The sequence below is a fragment of the Motacilla alba genome, chromosome 11 (genome assembly GCF_015832195.1).
Source record: "Motacilla alba alba isolate MOTALB_02 chromosome 11, Motacilla_alba_V1.0_pri, whole genome shotgun sequence".
Taxonomy (NCBI): domain Eukaryota; kingdom Metazoa; phylum Chordata; class Aves; order Passeriformes; family Motacillidae; genus Motacilla; species Motacilla alba.
The window spans coordinates 3,024,584-3,038,779 of NC_052026.1; the positions used below are offsets into that span (position 1 = coordinate 3,024,584).

Genomic DNA, 14,196 nt, shown 5'->3' on the forward strand with positions numbered 1-14,196 from the left:
TGACAACCCCAGTCCTAGGGGACACCAGATGCTTCCTTGTCTGCCAGGGGCAATATGACATCATGGATACGGCATTGTGAAAGGGTAGGTTCTGTCTTTGCTATGTGCCCGTTGAGTTGTTGCGTCAAGTTCATTTAATTTAGTTGTGGTTTGGCTTTCCTTACTAGTTACTTTCCTTACTAGTTTCCTTACTAACTAATGGGAATGTTATCATCCCTTTCCTTCAAAGCTGTTCAGGTCATCTAGTGCTGCTGAGAAAATCAGTGCTGCTTTGTCTTGTTCTGTTACCAATTAATACGGGAGCTGTGAGACAGCTACTGACATTCCAGAGCTTGCTACAGTGCTTTATGTGTGGGATATTGAACACTGCTTGTGTCCCACTCCCCCCCAGTACTGATGTTGTTCCAAAGTACAAGCAGAACATCTGCTATTGGCACATTTGGTATATAACTTCCTTTGTTAAGAAGCATGAATTGATGAGACCAGTGTTTGAGTGAAACACTTACTCTATATAGTGACCTAGAAATTACACTTAATACCTTAACCACTATAATTCTTATGCTCTTCTTTTTGTGAAGAGAGCTTTCTAATGAGTATATGTCATCAGACATTTAATGCTACAAGAAATCGTTCAGGGATTTTAGTGTGTAAACATTTCCTTAGTCACAGTTCTTTCTGTACAGAGCCCTTGACTCCAAGGAAGAATTTTATTTGCAGAGAGGAATAAAGCAAAGGTTACCAGTTGCAAGTTTTCTGTGTTTTTGATGGGTAGCTCTTGATAGTGTCAATGTCTAATTGAGATACTGCTGCTTGAGGTAGAATTTATAGAAAGTTTAAAGAACTGTTCATCTTTTAGAAATGCCTGTGGTGGGAATAGCTGAGCAGGAGCAGTGAGACTGGATTCTTGAAGTAGATGAAATAGGGAGGTCAGTGTTTGGCTTTTGCTAGGACCTACTGTGAGATTCTCCTCAATGCTTGATTTCTGATTTCCTAAGTCCAATGGCCTGTATGGCTGCTCCTAGTTATTCTGATTCTGCATGATCTGTGTAGCCCTGGGAAGTCCAGTTTCACACACCCAGCACCTTGTGTCCAGCTGCATGCTTGTGGACTCTGCTGTTCTGCCCCTCAGACAGATGGGGCTTCACTTACAATCCTGTTTGCTTCCCAGTCAGATCAGCTTGAGTTGTCATCTTAATCTTGATTTCTTCTAAAGTCCATTATTTTCTCAGAATCCATCTTACTGCAGACTGTATCAAAAGGAGTCTGAGTTCACATGTGTGCAGGCAGTTTTGTCTTTCAAAGAGTGTAGCAGGAATCTCAAGAACTGTGGAAAGGGAGTACCATTAAGGTAGTCAAAACATTGTTGGAGGCTGTCTGTGATACCAGCAAGCCCATTACTACTGCTTTGTTTTAAATCTAGCTTGATGCCTTTTAATCTTCTCGTTTGAGATAGTGAAATTCCTTTTGGATATAAAGGTGATGGCACTTTTTTGGACAAAATCAGGAACATCTGCTGGTGTCTTTTAAAGTGTGCTGTGTTGTTCTTCCTAGCAGTTCTTGACACCCTCTTGTTTGGTTAATGCTTACCATCTGTTAACTTGATGATATTGTAATGAGAAGGGAGTTTATTGGTGAATCTCTGACAGCATTCAAACATTGCTTTTGCATCCCTTCTCCTCTTTCAGCTCTACATATCCTCATGTATTTCTATTCTTCTGCTTTAAATTTTGCCAAGGTTGTTAGTCTGTGTTTGCAGTCTCTCTGAAATTTAAACTCTGCTTTAAGCTCATTCTAGACTGAGAAATGAGTTGTTGACTGTGTAGAACTTCAACTGCTGAAGATTATGCTTGTCCAATTTTCTCCTTGTGCATGTGCTTTCCCTCATTTAAGTGAGAAAAAATGTAATGTATTTCATGCCATGTGTGTGTGCTGCAGTGCCACGTACAGGTGCTACCTGCAGGATAATGTAGGCATTTAATTTGCTCAAGACAAATGATTTTGCCATAAAGTGGTGTTTTATATCTGTTACTGTGAGTATGAAGGTCAAGGTTGAATGGAAGAAGCAGAAAGCTTTCATGTGAAGTTCACTAGTTTTAGCCTTTCTGTCTCACTGCATCAAGAGTCATCCTCTCCTGATTTTGTGATACAAACTTGGACAATTTTTTTGTCTATTTTGGGCACTAAAACTAGTAGAACCTATGAGGAGAGTACTGTACCCTGAACGTTATTGTGTAGTCTTTGTTATTGGTCTATTCTGCTATTGTTCCAACTGTATTAATCCTTACTCTTAATTACTGCTTGTGAAAACCTCACTTTCTGGTATCTACCAGGAGCTGTGGCTCCTAAAGACAAGAAGACTTGTGGATCTGTATCTTAACTGTGGGAGAGAGTCTTCAGCATGGCATGCTGCTTTCTGTCAGAGCTTGCTGTCTTCTTCCCTGACATAGTAGGAGTTCCTCAGAATGGTTGTTGACTGGTTATTTTGAGATTCCCACAGCTCCTTTTCAAAAAATACATTAAATTAATGCTGTTGAGTTTTGCTGGTTGGTTGGAGTTTTTTTGTTTTCTTATGTTTTGTTTTTTCTTGCTAAAGCCAGATACAGTGATTAGAAATTGTAGGTAATTCCCATTATTTGCCCTAATATACGTTCAGTGGTAGCATGTGTGGTCAGCCATCCAGAATACTGCTTTGTTGTCTGTGCCATTTGATATTAAATTAATATTACATTTTGCAGAAGAGCAGTTACATCTCGTTGGTGCTTGTGGTAGGCTGCACCTATTGCTTTCTTTTATATGTAGCAGTGGAGTAAGGCACCCCTCTCCCAGAATAGCTGCAAAACACAAACAAGGCCAGATGTGAGGACCTAAGGAATTCTCTGAAACAATTCAAGCCTTAACGTGAAAGGTGTAGAATTTGTTTAATATTCACAGTGAACATACCATTTGGAATATTGTTTTCCTCCAGGGATATTCTACATTCTAGAATATGCAGTAAGAAAACTAATTTTGAACTAGGAACTCCAAGTAAAATGTTGAAGAAAAGCTAAATTGGGCTGCTTCAGGAAAAGCTGAATTTCATTTTAGAGCTGATCCACTCTAAAAACTAATAACTGAAAATCTGTCCTAGAAGCATTGAAACATGGAAATACCAAGCAACCTTTAGGAATAAATGTTAAATATATTGAAGTTTGGATGAATGTTTAGATGCAAATGAAAGCATATACGTAAAAATGTATATCAGCAATTAGGCTGCAAATATATTAGCAAGTGGCTTAGATATATTTCTTTCAGGAATAGCTATCAGCTGTTATTAATTCTGTTCACAGTTTTTCTTTGGCATTTGTGATTTAGATCCGTCTCATTTTACCTCTCTTCTGAATACAATTCTGAAAACTAGAACACTTTTTATCATGTTGATATTACAAGGGTATTGCTCCAGAGTCCTTTAGCATACAAAGAAATGTTGCTTAATGGAATTCTTACTGTAATGTCAAATTTGTACAGATCTCTTAAGATTTGTGTTATGAATTCTTGTGCAATGTAATGAACAAGAGGTTTAAAATGTTTTTAGACAATGAGACCAGGTTTTTATTTGGTTTAAAGTGGAAACGCAACGTGGTTGATAAACTGCTGCAAATAAATTGTGATTTGAATTTTGTCCAAAGATGTAAAAGCTTTAAAATAAATTTTTGGTGTATTTATAGATATACAGAACTGTATCTGATGGATAAACAGAGGAGTCAGTTTCCAATTCCAATTTGAGGATCAAATCAAAGTGGAGCCAGTCCTAATGATGTGGTCTGGCAAAATCTGAAGTGATGTGATTTGGTTGTGATTTGATGAAGCATCTTGGTTTTTAAACATGCCATCATGTACTGTGTGAATTTAGTTAAACCAAATGGAAAAGTTTATTCTGAACTGGGTTTTTTTTTTTTCACCAAGATGAATAACTGAGTGGGATCTGTGATTACTCATTTTTAATATTATGCTTCCTTACACTTTTGCTGGTGGTTTTTGTGTTTGATAAATGTGTGTTAGAGAAATGAAGTACAGTTGTTGTAAGGTATTAATTTACTCTCTGACTTAATGTTTCACACTGGATTTTTACAGTGAAAGTTTTGCTGCTGCTCCCCCACCTCTTTTTTCCCATTGCTTGAGTAGCATTTTGCTTGAAATAAAGTTGTCAGTTGTTATCATTGAGGGATGAATCTCCAATATTTAGTGTAAAAGCATAGTTGTTAAAATGAGGCAGTGTATAAGAATTCAAATCTTCTTAAAATATAGCTTCACATCTTTAGGCCATCTTCAGCATTTCCCAATCACCTTGAGAGTAAGAAACCAAGTAGGTGATCTAGATGGGGCAGAAAAACATGGCAGAGAGAGGAATTTCATGGGAAGCATCAGTAGAAGGTAAACAGCTTAATGTTTAAGTCAAAATAACTCAAAGTTTTTCACTGGAAATTGGGATGAATTATAAGTGATGAACTAGAGAAGTCTCTTCTTTAATGGGTTTTTGTGGCTGAAAATGAGAAAAACTAGGACCATATTAATGTAAATTAGTATCAGTGCAGGACCCTTACATTTTCTTTCTGATGGCCATGAACTCTAAGATGCCAGATTTTTGCCTAGATGCTTGGCCACGTGTACACGAGCTTGTTCAAGGAGTTTGGAGTTGCTTATTTCCACTGTGAGAGAACATGATAACTCCTGTTTTTCTGGAAATTAACTATTGACAATTCCAATTAACACTGGTATTTGTTTGGCTGGAGTCATAAAACTGTAGGGAAAGGAAATTGAGCCTTTTTAGGGCTGATAATACATTATTCTCTGTGGGTTTTGCCAAGTTGTTGCCAAGTCTGTTGTCAGGGAATCTAGACAATTTTGCACACCCCAAGCCCCTTCCTGAACCCTGTAAAAATTAGGTCATTGCTTCTGTTCACATCTGTTTACAAAAGGGTTGGGGTTTATTTTTTTGTAGGTAAATAGGCATGATTCCATAATATCTGGGATCATATCTTCCACTTGGGTAATCCTTCTAATTAATTTATGGCTTGCTGTGGGGTTTTTTGCACATAGTCTCTGCAGTGATTAATCAGAATTCTAAAACTGGCAGCCCATAGCAGTGTTACAAATGACAAAACCAAACCTAAAACTTGTAACCAGTTAACTTACTCTAGCTTCTTGAGAGTCATTTGTAGAGGGAAGTACTCATCATCCCTGGGAAGTATCAGATGTACTTGAAATGATGGTAACTGAATGAAACTTTTGATTTTCATTATGCCAAGGGAGCATTTCATGGAAGATACCCTGTGGCAATGGTGATCAGGGCTAGCTTTAGCCTGCTTTGCATTCAAATTGGATAAAAATGGGTACAGAGCCTGTATCTGCTCAGGAACTCTGCACTAGTGCTTTTTACACTAACTACCATGTTGTGCATAATTATCCTTCATTGAGCCCCACTAAACTGGGAAAAAATGGAAATAAATGGAAGAGAGTAGAGAGAATATGGAAAGGTACTATTGAGGATGACAGAATCATAGAATGGCCTGGGTTGGATGGGACCTTAAAGGTCATTGAATTCCAACCTCCCACCATGGGCAGGGACACCTTCCACTATCCCAGGTTGCTCAGAGCCCCATCCAGCTGGGCCTGGGACTCTTCCAGGGATCCAGGGGCAGCCACAGCTTCTCTGGGCATCCTGGGCCAGGGCCTCCCCACTTTCACAGGGAGGAATTTCTTCCCAGTATCCCATCTAACCCTGCCCTCTGGCAGTTGAAACCATTTCTCCTTGTCCTGTCAATTCCTTGTAAATAGTTTCTCTCCACCTTTCCTGTCAGCTCCTTCAGGTACTGGAAGGTCACAGTAAGGTCATCCTGAAGCTTCTCTTTTCCAGACTGAGCAATCCTGGCTCTCCCAGCCTTTCCTTCCAGCAGAGCTGCTCCATCCCTCTGCTCATCCTGGTGCCTTCTTTTGGACTCTGTCCAGCAGCTCCACATCCTCCCCAGGGCCCCAGCGCTGGAGGCAGCTCTGCAGATAGCGTCTCACCTGAGTGGGGCAGAGGGCCAGAATTGTCTCCCTTGGCCTGCTTTGCTTCTCTGGCTTCTCCTTCTCCCTGACTTCTGGTTGCTTTCTATACTGCTTTTCTATATGTGACAGCACAGAAATTTTTGGCTCTAATACAGACTTCATGTTCACTTTTTCCTTGCACCTCTAAGGTTCTGCAACAGAGTTGGTCTTAGAATCTTCCCAGTGGGAGAGGCAGCTTCATCACCGGAGCATCTTGGCTCCTGTGGGATGGTAGTGGGATGGTAGTTTGTGGGAAGTGTATATGAATTTATTTTTCCATCTAGTTGGAGGTGCTAAATGACTGTATAAAAAAAGTGAGGCAGAGCTGTGAGTGCTTCAGAGAGGAGCTGAGAATCTGGCTCTCAACCTCGTGCTAAGAGTCTTGCTGACTTTTGAGTGAGCTAGCAAGAGGAAGATGAGTAGGGAGGTACACATCTGGGAATCGTGGCAGCTCGTCATTAGGTGTGATGAAGGCAAAAGTATCTCAAAGATGACCTAGTTTAACAACTGAGGGAGTGGATGGAGGCTTGTGGGAAGCTGCCGTTCTCCTTCTCTTAGAGAAAAATTCCTCAGCCTTGAAAGAACGATGAGCCACTTTTGTTCCTCAAAAGAGTCCTAGTGCAGATGAAAAGGGATGTTGCAGGGATTAAAGCTGGAACGGATTAATATTAACCATAAGCGAAGAATTGGATTAGTAGCTGTGTGCTGTAGGCTGCACAATTATAGGAGGCAACTAGCAACAACAAGAACAAAAAAGTTGAGAAAGAGCTTGTGAAAAGAGAGGAATTTTCTTATTGGAGTGATGTAAAATGAGACCTATTCTTACTTTAACTGCATTAAATGAAGTCAATAAAATCGAGCACACTTGTGGGTATACTTCTATGAAATATTTACTTCACATTATACAGTTCTTTGATTTAAACAAGGCAGCTTATTATTTAAAGGTGCTTTGGATGTATTGCTCTAAAGAGCAATAAATTACCACTGGCCATACATACATTGGCTGGTTTTACAGTTGGGATTCTTCTAATACCAGATGAATTGGTTAAAACTGTAAAGGAGAACAAAACCAAAAGGTGCTAAATGTGTTTCTGGATTATTAAAATACTTCAGTGTGTGAGGAATGAAGGAAGAATAAGGAGATGCCTGTAGGAGAAGCAGAGTATGCAAAAGTTGGAGGTAAGGCTGCTATAATAGAGAGGGTATGTAAAGATAAGAGGATATAGTGGGGTTTTTTTAATTTTATGTGAGATAAGCCAGGGAGAAAAGATAAATGATAATTGCTTTGAAATCTCTGTCACTGATAGGAAGAGTCTACACAAGGAGTATTGCAAAAGGGAACATAAAATGAGATAGTTTTGTGTGACTTTTGAGTAGTACTTTCACAGATAATAAATTTTTTTAAATCTGTGATTTTCTGCTTGAGATCACCATAAACAGTTTCGTGTTGTTCATGTCACAGCCCAGTACTGTTTGGAGCCTGAAGAAATGTAAATCATAAAGAAGCACACAAGATAAAAGAATGGACATAAGGCAGTGCTCCAGCCTCCTGGTAGTGCCAGCAGCTCTGGCACATGCCCGTGGTGTGGAGCAGCTCCTCAAGGTGCTGTTTGCCCCACCACTTCTGATGGTCCTCACTGCAGGGGTTAGAAATGCTCTTTGGCCTCCAGCCTCATTTATTCTTTCCCCAGATGGTTTTGTGCTCTTGGTGTGTAATGTTTACGTGGCTGAAGCTTTGGTCCTGCCCACACCTCTTGCCCACTGTCGCTCAGGAAGCAAAATGCACAGGATCATCCAAGCTCCAGCACCAGCCATGGGTTTTTTCCTCCCATTTTCTTTACTCTGGAAGTAAAGAAATGTGTGGGGTTTGTTTTTTTTTTTTTGGTTTTTTTTTGGTTTTTTGTTTTTTTTTTTTTTGTGGAACGGTGTCAACTGGGTGGTTTTATTATCTTGAGATCACATTTTCAGGATTATAGGGGTTGTATTTATTTCAAGGTAGGGGACATGGAGATTTTAATCAGAGACTGAAGTCTCCTGAATAACTGGCTGCTACCATACAGTGAAGGAATGAGCAACAGTACAGCCACTGCTACAGAAGGCAGCAGGAGAGCCTTGGAGGGACTGACTGCAAGCAGATCCTTCTTGCCTTTAGAAAAATGTCTCTGGCTGGATATCAGGAGAAAAGAGTAGAAGAGATTTAGTTTTGAACACGGACCTGTAAAGTTGCCCATTCTGTTGGTTTAGAGGAGTGGATCTCTGGTGTCCTGAGGAACAGAGGCAGCAGGGCCCATGTCTTAGTAGCCCTCAGTCTGCTAGATAGTTACCAGGGTAAAAAATGAATGTTTTATTCACTCTTTGAATGTAACACAGGGCAGGCTGGTCTTCTGTCTTTTCCAGATCCTTCCAAAGTTTGGTGATTTGGAAAGTTATGTATAAATGGCATGTCAAAAGTCCCTAACAAAAAGGTCTTGCGTAGAATGGGAAAAAAAACTTTTGTTCTGAGGAGACCATGCTATCAGCATGGACTGGATTCAAACACACTGATTTTTGTAGCTGTGGCAGCTTTCTCCTGTGTAATCTCCTGTTTTGAGAAATAAAAATAAGATCAGTAAAACATTCCTCATATCTGATTCTATTTGCTGTAATAGTAGAGAATATTATTTCTTTCTCTGTGGCCTTATTAAATGTAAGAGCAAAGCTAAACCCAAATATTTCTTTTTATTGTTTTCCAAAGGATTCATCCCCCTGAATTTTTCAAGAACAAATATGCTGTGGATGAAGCCCACTATGTGACCGAGGTGAGTTGTCTGTGTCTGAGAATATTTTGCTCTGTGAATATAAAATCAATGAGTGGCAATGACTTTGCTTAATTTTAGTCTCCTTCTTACTGAATGTCTCTTGACTTGATGGGATCTTCTCTCCCTTCCCTGTTACTAGAAAATGCCCTTTTATCTTGCAAAGCACTTGTAAATTTTTTTAAGGCTGCTTTTTTTGATCTGAACATAGTTCTTGATCCAAAGGCAGTCTCATAAACATGTCCTGTGCATGATAAGACCTGTCATAAACATGTCCTGTGCGTGATGAGACCTGTCAGTGTTTGACTTTATCCAACTAAAACATGTGCTAAATACAGTTTTTGGAATGCCTTGGAGATTTGTGGAGATTTGCTGTCGAGAAGGTTCCATGTCTGTCTTGGACTTGGGAGTCTACATTCTTTTTATGCCTCCAAAAAGCTGTTGGGAAAGGCTGCCTGCCTCACTCTCATTTTCTACAGAATCATCCTATTACTTGATTAAGCAAATATATTCACATTTCTCAGTGCAAGTGGGCCTTGCTTAGTTAGGTTTCTGATTTGATTTCTGAGCAGATGTTTATACACTTGTGCACCTGGCCAGCAGTCGTTTCTGTGGTGGGAAGGCTCAGCAGGTGAGGACAGTATTCCTGCCAAGCTCTGTGTGGTGCTTGCATGGAGAGCAGCTTGAAGAAGACTCCTCTGATTCTTCGTTCCTGTGAAACACTAACTCTGCCTCTCTAGACCAATAGTTTTATTCTCATCAGCTGTGAGGAGGTTTCATTTAATTTTCATAATGAGTCCAGCAACAAAGTAGAGTTTGATCTGTATGTCTGCAGCTGGGAGTGGAGGGAGCTACGGAGAGGTTGATTTTTGCCATGTGTGAGTTGGAGTCTTGTAGTGTCCAGGTGTTCCAGTGCTCATCTGTCAGATGATGAAAATTGCAAGTGGAAAATACCTGTTTTATTTTTAAAAATCACATTGACCTTAGTTGTTTTAGGTCACTTTCTGTCAACAAATGTCTTCATTGCAGTTCTATTCTCTGCTTTTTTACTGCTTAAAAAACTTCTTTGATGGGAAAAAGAGATGGGTCTTTATGTGGACCAGTAAATAAATTAAAAAATGAAGGCTGCTTTGACCTGGACTCCATGTATTCAAGTGGGATGCTGTTGAAGCTTGCAGCATAACTGTTCAGCTCTCAGTGGTTCCTTCAGCTTTTGGCTTTTTTGCCAAGGAATTTGTTTTCCACCATCAGAGCACCAGGGGTCTTTTTTATAGAATATCTTTACATCAATGAATGACCAACGTGTGTGTGTTATCCTGATATTTCATGGAATTAAGAAACAAAAAAAAATAAAGGGTGGAATTGATATTTTTGAGCTCCACTGCCATATAGTTTCTTGTGTTAATATTACTAGTGTGCTATTAAGGTGGTTTAAAGTTGATAGAATATTGCTCCATGAAGCTACGTCGTGTGTTCATTGCCTCAAGATAAGTGTAATTCAGCACCCACCCTTCTGCAGCTGCTCTGAAAGCCCAGCACTCTACAAGCCCAGTGATTTTGTTCTCAGTTTGTGAATGTTTGAAGGAGGCTGAAGGAGCCTAATAAAAGGATTAGTCAGTAGAAGTGACCCAGTGAGAATAACAATCAGTATTCTTTGCTAAGCATTTAGCACATTGTACCATAATGATATTAATGCAAATGTTGTATGTGCAGGATAGAGCACCCTGGGTTTCCTTATTTCTGTGTGACCTTACAACTTTTTTGGCTCCTATGTTGTGTCTTCCTAATAATGACAATAGACATGAGTTATAGTTGGTACTTATGTCTTTAAAGGATACAATGAACTTGATCACTGTCAATATTTTGTATTCTGCTGTTTCCTGTTGCATGTCTCAGGTAATACTAGAGTATCTGAAAGGTATCTGAGGAACATTTTTGTCTTTGCAGCTCATTTACTTTATATACAGTGAATATTGATGAAATTGGTATCAATCTGGTTATGTTGAAGGAATAAAAATACAAATAACATTAATCTAAACCCTCTTTTTAGCTATCCAGTGTATTGGCTTCGAAGAAACCTGCTGTACTTCTCACTTTGGTAAGTCATATTTGGAAAGTACTACATTTCTTCAATAGGGATACCAGTTTATGCAGCATTTCTTTGCACTGACATTCTTTATTTTTTTCTCCCCATCTTACACCAAATTGGAGGTCACCTGTGTATAACAATCTACTCTTCTGCCCCCTCCATGGTTTCAAGATGAGCCTCTGGCTTCATCCCATCTGCATTCTGTCTGCCAGAAGCTGTTCTGGTTATCTGGTAAAACATGGCAATTATCGACCATGATGGCCTCCAACATCCCTACACTGACTCCAAGCTCCCTTTTCCTTTCATGCTGTTCTGGTCATGTCATGAGCAGGTTTGGGCCTTTCTGTGGGAATCTCACAAGGATTCAGGGAATGCTTTTTTTGCATAGAGTGGTTTAGTAAGAGCAGCTTCTGGGAGGAGTGAGGCAATATCAAATGCTTGCTAAGCATTTTTAATGGTACTTGCTTGTTTCTTGGGAAGAAGCGTGAATGAGTGGAGGTGAAGACTGCAAGTTTCTCCTTCCCATCACCTCCCAGCTGCTCCCCTGCTTTACAGGTGTTTTGTTAACTCCTACTATCTGTTTTATTGTTTCTAATATTTATAAAAATTATTTGCTGACTCTGAGCTTTCTCTTACAGCAAATGCAGGGGCAGCTCCTGAATTTCTTATTTTCCCATGATAGACACCAGACAGAAATCATAACAAAAAATTCCCTCCTTAGGAAGTTACATGACCTCAGATCTGAATTCTTTATCCATTAAGAACAGAGGCCCTAAACATTTTTCACTGTTTCTTTCAATTATATTTGTATACACACATATACACTTAGAACATGCCCCTGTGGCTTAATTTAATGTTCTTTAAGAGAAATGAGAGAAATGGAATGTTTGACTATCCTGTGCCTCTTACTGTGCATTTTTCACATGGAGTTGAGTAGTTATCACTCTGGGAGCATCCTGTTGTAATCAGGAATTTTCACATAATTTGTGGCTGAGAGGAGGCTGCTGTGGTGCTTTCACATTCCTCCCACTGCCATGAAGAAGCATTCAGAGACGGGAAAAGCACTTCTCTGTTTGCTGCTGAATGGAAACCTGGTCCTCTCCTCCTGTGGTCTCTTCCAGAGCTGCTGCTCTGCAGGGTTCCCCAGGCACATGTCAGAAGTGTTCATCTGCTGTGTAGCAGCCAAAATACTCTTGCTTATGCTGCTTGCTTGAATGGAAAGCTGTAGGGGAGCAGCAAGCAAATTTAAATAGTAACAAAGCAAATTGAAATTGCCAAGGCAGGGCATAGTAATTTATTTTAATATTAAATTACTTTAGAACAGGCCTTGCTTATTTTTCATTCTCTTGCCCTGTATAATTATATATATACAGGTCTCACACCTCCCTCTGAAGACGTAAGTGCATTAGAAATCAAAGCTTGTCTTCTTCCTAAGCAGCACATCCTGACCTGAGTTCTGTGCTGGTCTCCTATGGAACTGATTATTTCTTATATTGGACTGTATTTGAACAGTCAGGGGTTTTTTATTTATAGTGGTTCAGGTAAACTTATGTGTAAGTTTTCCCAAATACTTACTGCAATCAAATTCTCCCCATGATTTGAATTTTAAATATGTGTGTTTGGCTCAGAATCACAGTCCTTTTTAATCTTTTTCCTGCCAGCGTGGTGTTAATACTGATAGTGGAAATGTCTCCAAAGAAGCTTCGTTTGAGGGGATCAGCCAGTAAGTGACACAGCTTTTTTGTACATTAATTGTTACATGATTATGTTGAATTCATTTTAAATTTCAAATTAAATTATGTTTTTTTTCTTGATGAAAGGATGATGAATGGCAGTTCAGATGCAAAACTTTTTATTTCCAAAGAAGTTTTGATACATGTTTCTAATGACTTGAAATACAGTCAGGTTTTTTTTGAAATCTCTCTTGCATCTAAGTTAATCCGGATTTTCTCTTTGTCTGTGTTTATACTGTAGCTATTTAAAACCAAATAGACCCATCCTCATACATCCATTTCCACTTTTGGGATTGGAATATTTGATTTTCAGATTGAAGAAAAATTAATCTTTAAGAGTAGTCTCTTTCTCTTACTGAGTTCCTTGTACATTATTAATCTACATATTATGGATTCTGGTAATGCACAGTCTTCTGAAAAAATGTTACATTACAGGTGTAAAATAAATTCACAAATCAGAAGAAAAAGGAATAATCATTTCACTGTCTAGATGTGAGCTTTTAGTGTCCTTAAGACTGTCTTTTTATGAAGCTTGGCTACTAGTGAGGTGTCTTCCTGTATGCAGTATTTTGAAAGGGCAGTAAATAGAAATACATCACTGTCGTAATACGACACGAAAAGATGACACGGATAGTGCTGCTCTCTAGGTGAACAAAAAAAGGGACCTTTATTTTCTGACTCTAACATTTATAGTTTTCTAGAAGTGACAGTGGATTGGAGGGTGACAGTGCCACCTCTCCAATGACACTGGATAGACTAAGAGTCTATCAATTCTCTCCTTCTCCATGAAAGAATGCAAAACATAAGTTGTTTACAGAACTGTGTGTGAGAAAGTTTGTTACAAGAATGCAAACATCAGAAGGCTTAGCAAAGTCTTAGAAAATCAGGGTGACACATCACAGCTTGCTCTGGGATGTGAGGAGGATGGCCTCAATTTTTAATGAAATACAGCTGTCTGTTCTGTTACGATATCTTTTAAAGAATATCATTGTCTGATTTTAGCCCAAGTGTATGGCAAAAAGAAACAGACCCCCCTCATTAAAAAGCCTGTTAAAATAAGCAGTTGTGCTGAGATGTTGATCATTGACTCCCAGTCACCTCACTATTATTTTTTCCATCCTCCTCTGTCAGCAGCATGTTAATTCTACAGTGAGGATGGTAGGGTACAGAATTTGCTGTAAGTCTGGGCTCTCGTTTGTATAATCTGAGCATGTTTTGTGCTGGGGTAGTTTCTTTGTGTCAAGTGATCTGAACTCTGGAATCTGATTTCATAATTACTTAGTTCTCCCCTCTGTATCCTAAATGGGAGTTTAATGGTTCTGTCAGGGATATTGGGAACAAGGTACCAGGCATTTAAACATCTTTTGCTGCCCACTGAGTTAAATATGAGGTATGCCACAAGATGTCACTTGTAACGAGTGTCTGGTGTCCTCTCTGCTGTTACTACCAGTGTGAGTTCTGTTGCTTTGTCCAAGTAGATGGTCATCTTACACTCTCACATACAGGTGGACTC

The 14,196-nt window shown here is 39.3% G+C and overlaps 1 protein-coding gene across 2 annotated transcripts in view; it reads left to right on the forward strand.

Moving 5' to 3' along the window:
* PEPD (peptidase D) overlaps window positions 1–14,196 on the forward strand; it is a 151,168-nt gene that overhangs the window by 14,068 nt on the left and 122,904 nt on the right. For both annotated transcript variants that reach the window (XM_038147846.1, XM_038147845.1), the window contains 3 exons: window positions 8,801–8,864; window positions 10,912–10,959; window positions 12,612–12,673. In XM_038147846.1, coding sequence (XP_038003774.1) covers window positions 8,801–8,864; window positions 10,912–10,959; window positions 12,612–12,673 — 174 coding nt within the window. The remainder of the gene's footprint in view (window positions 1–8,800; window positions 8,865–10,911; window positions 10,960–12,611; window positions 12,674–14,196) is intronic.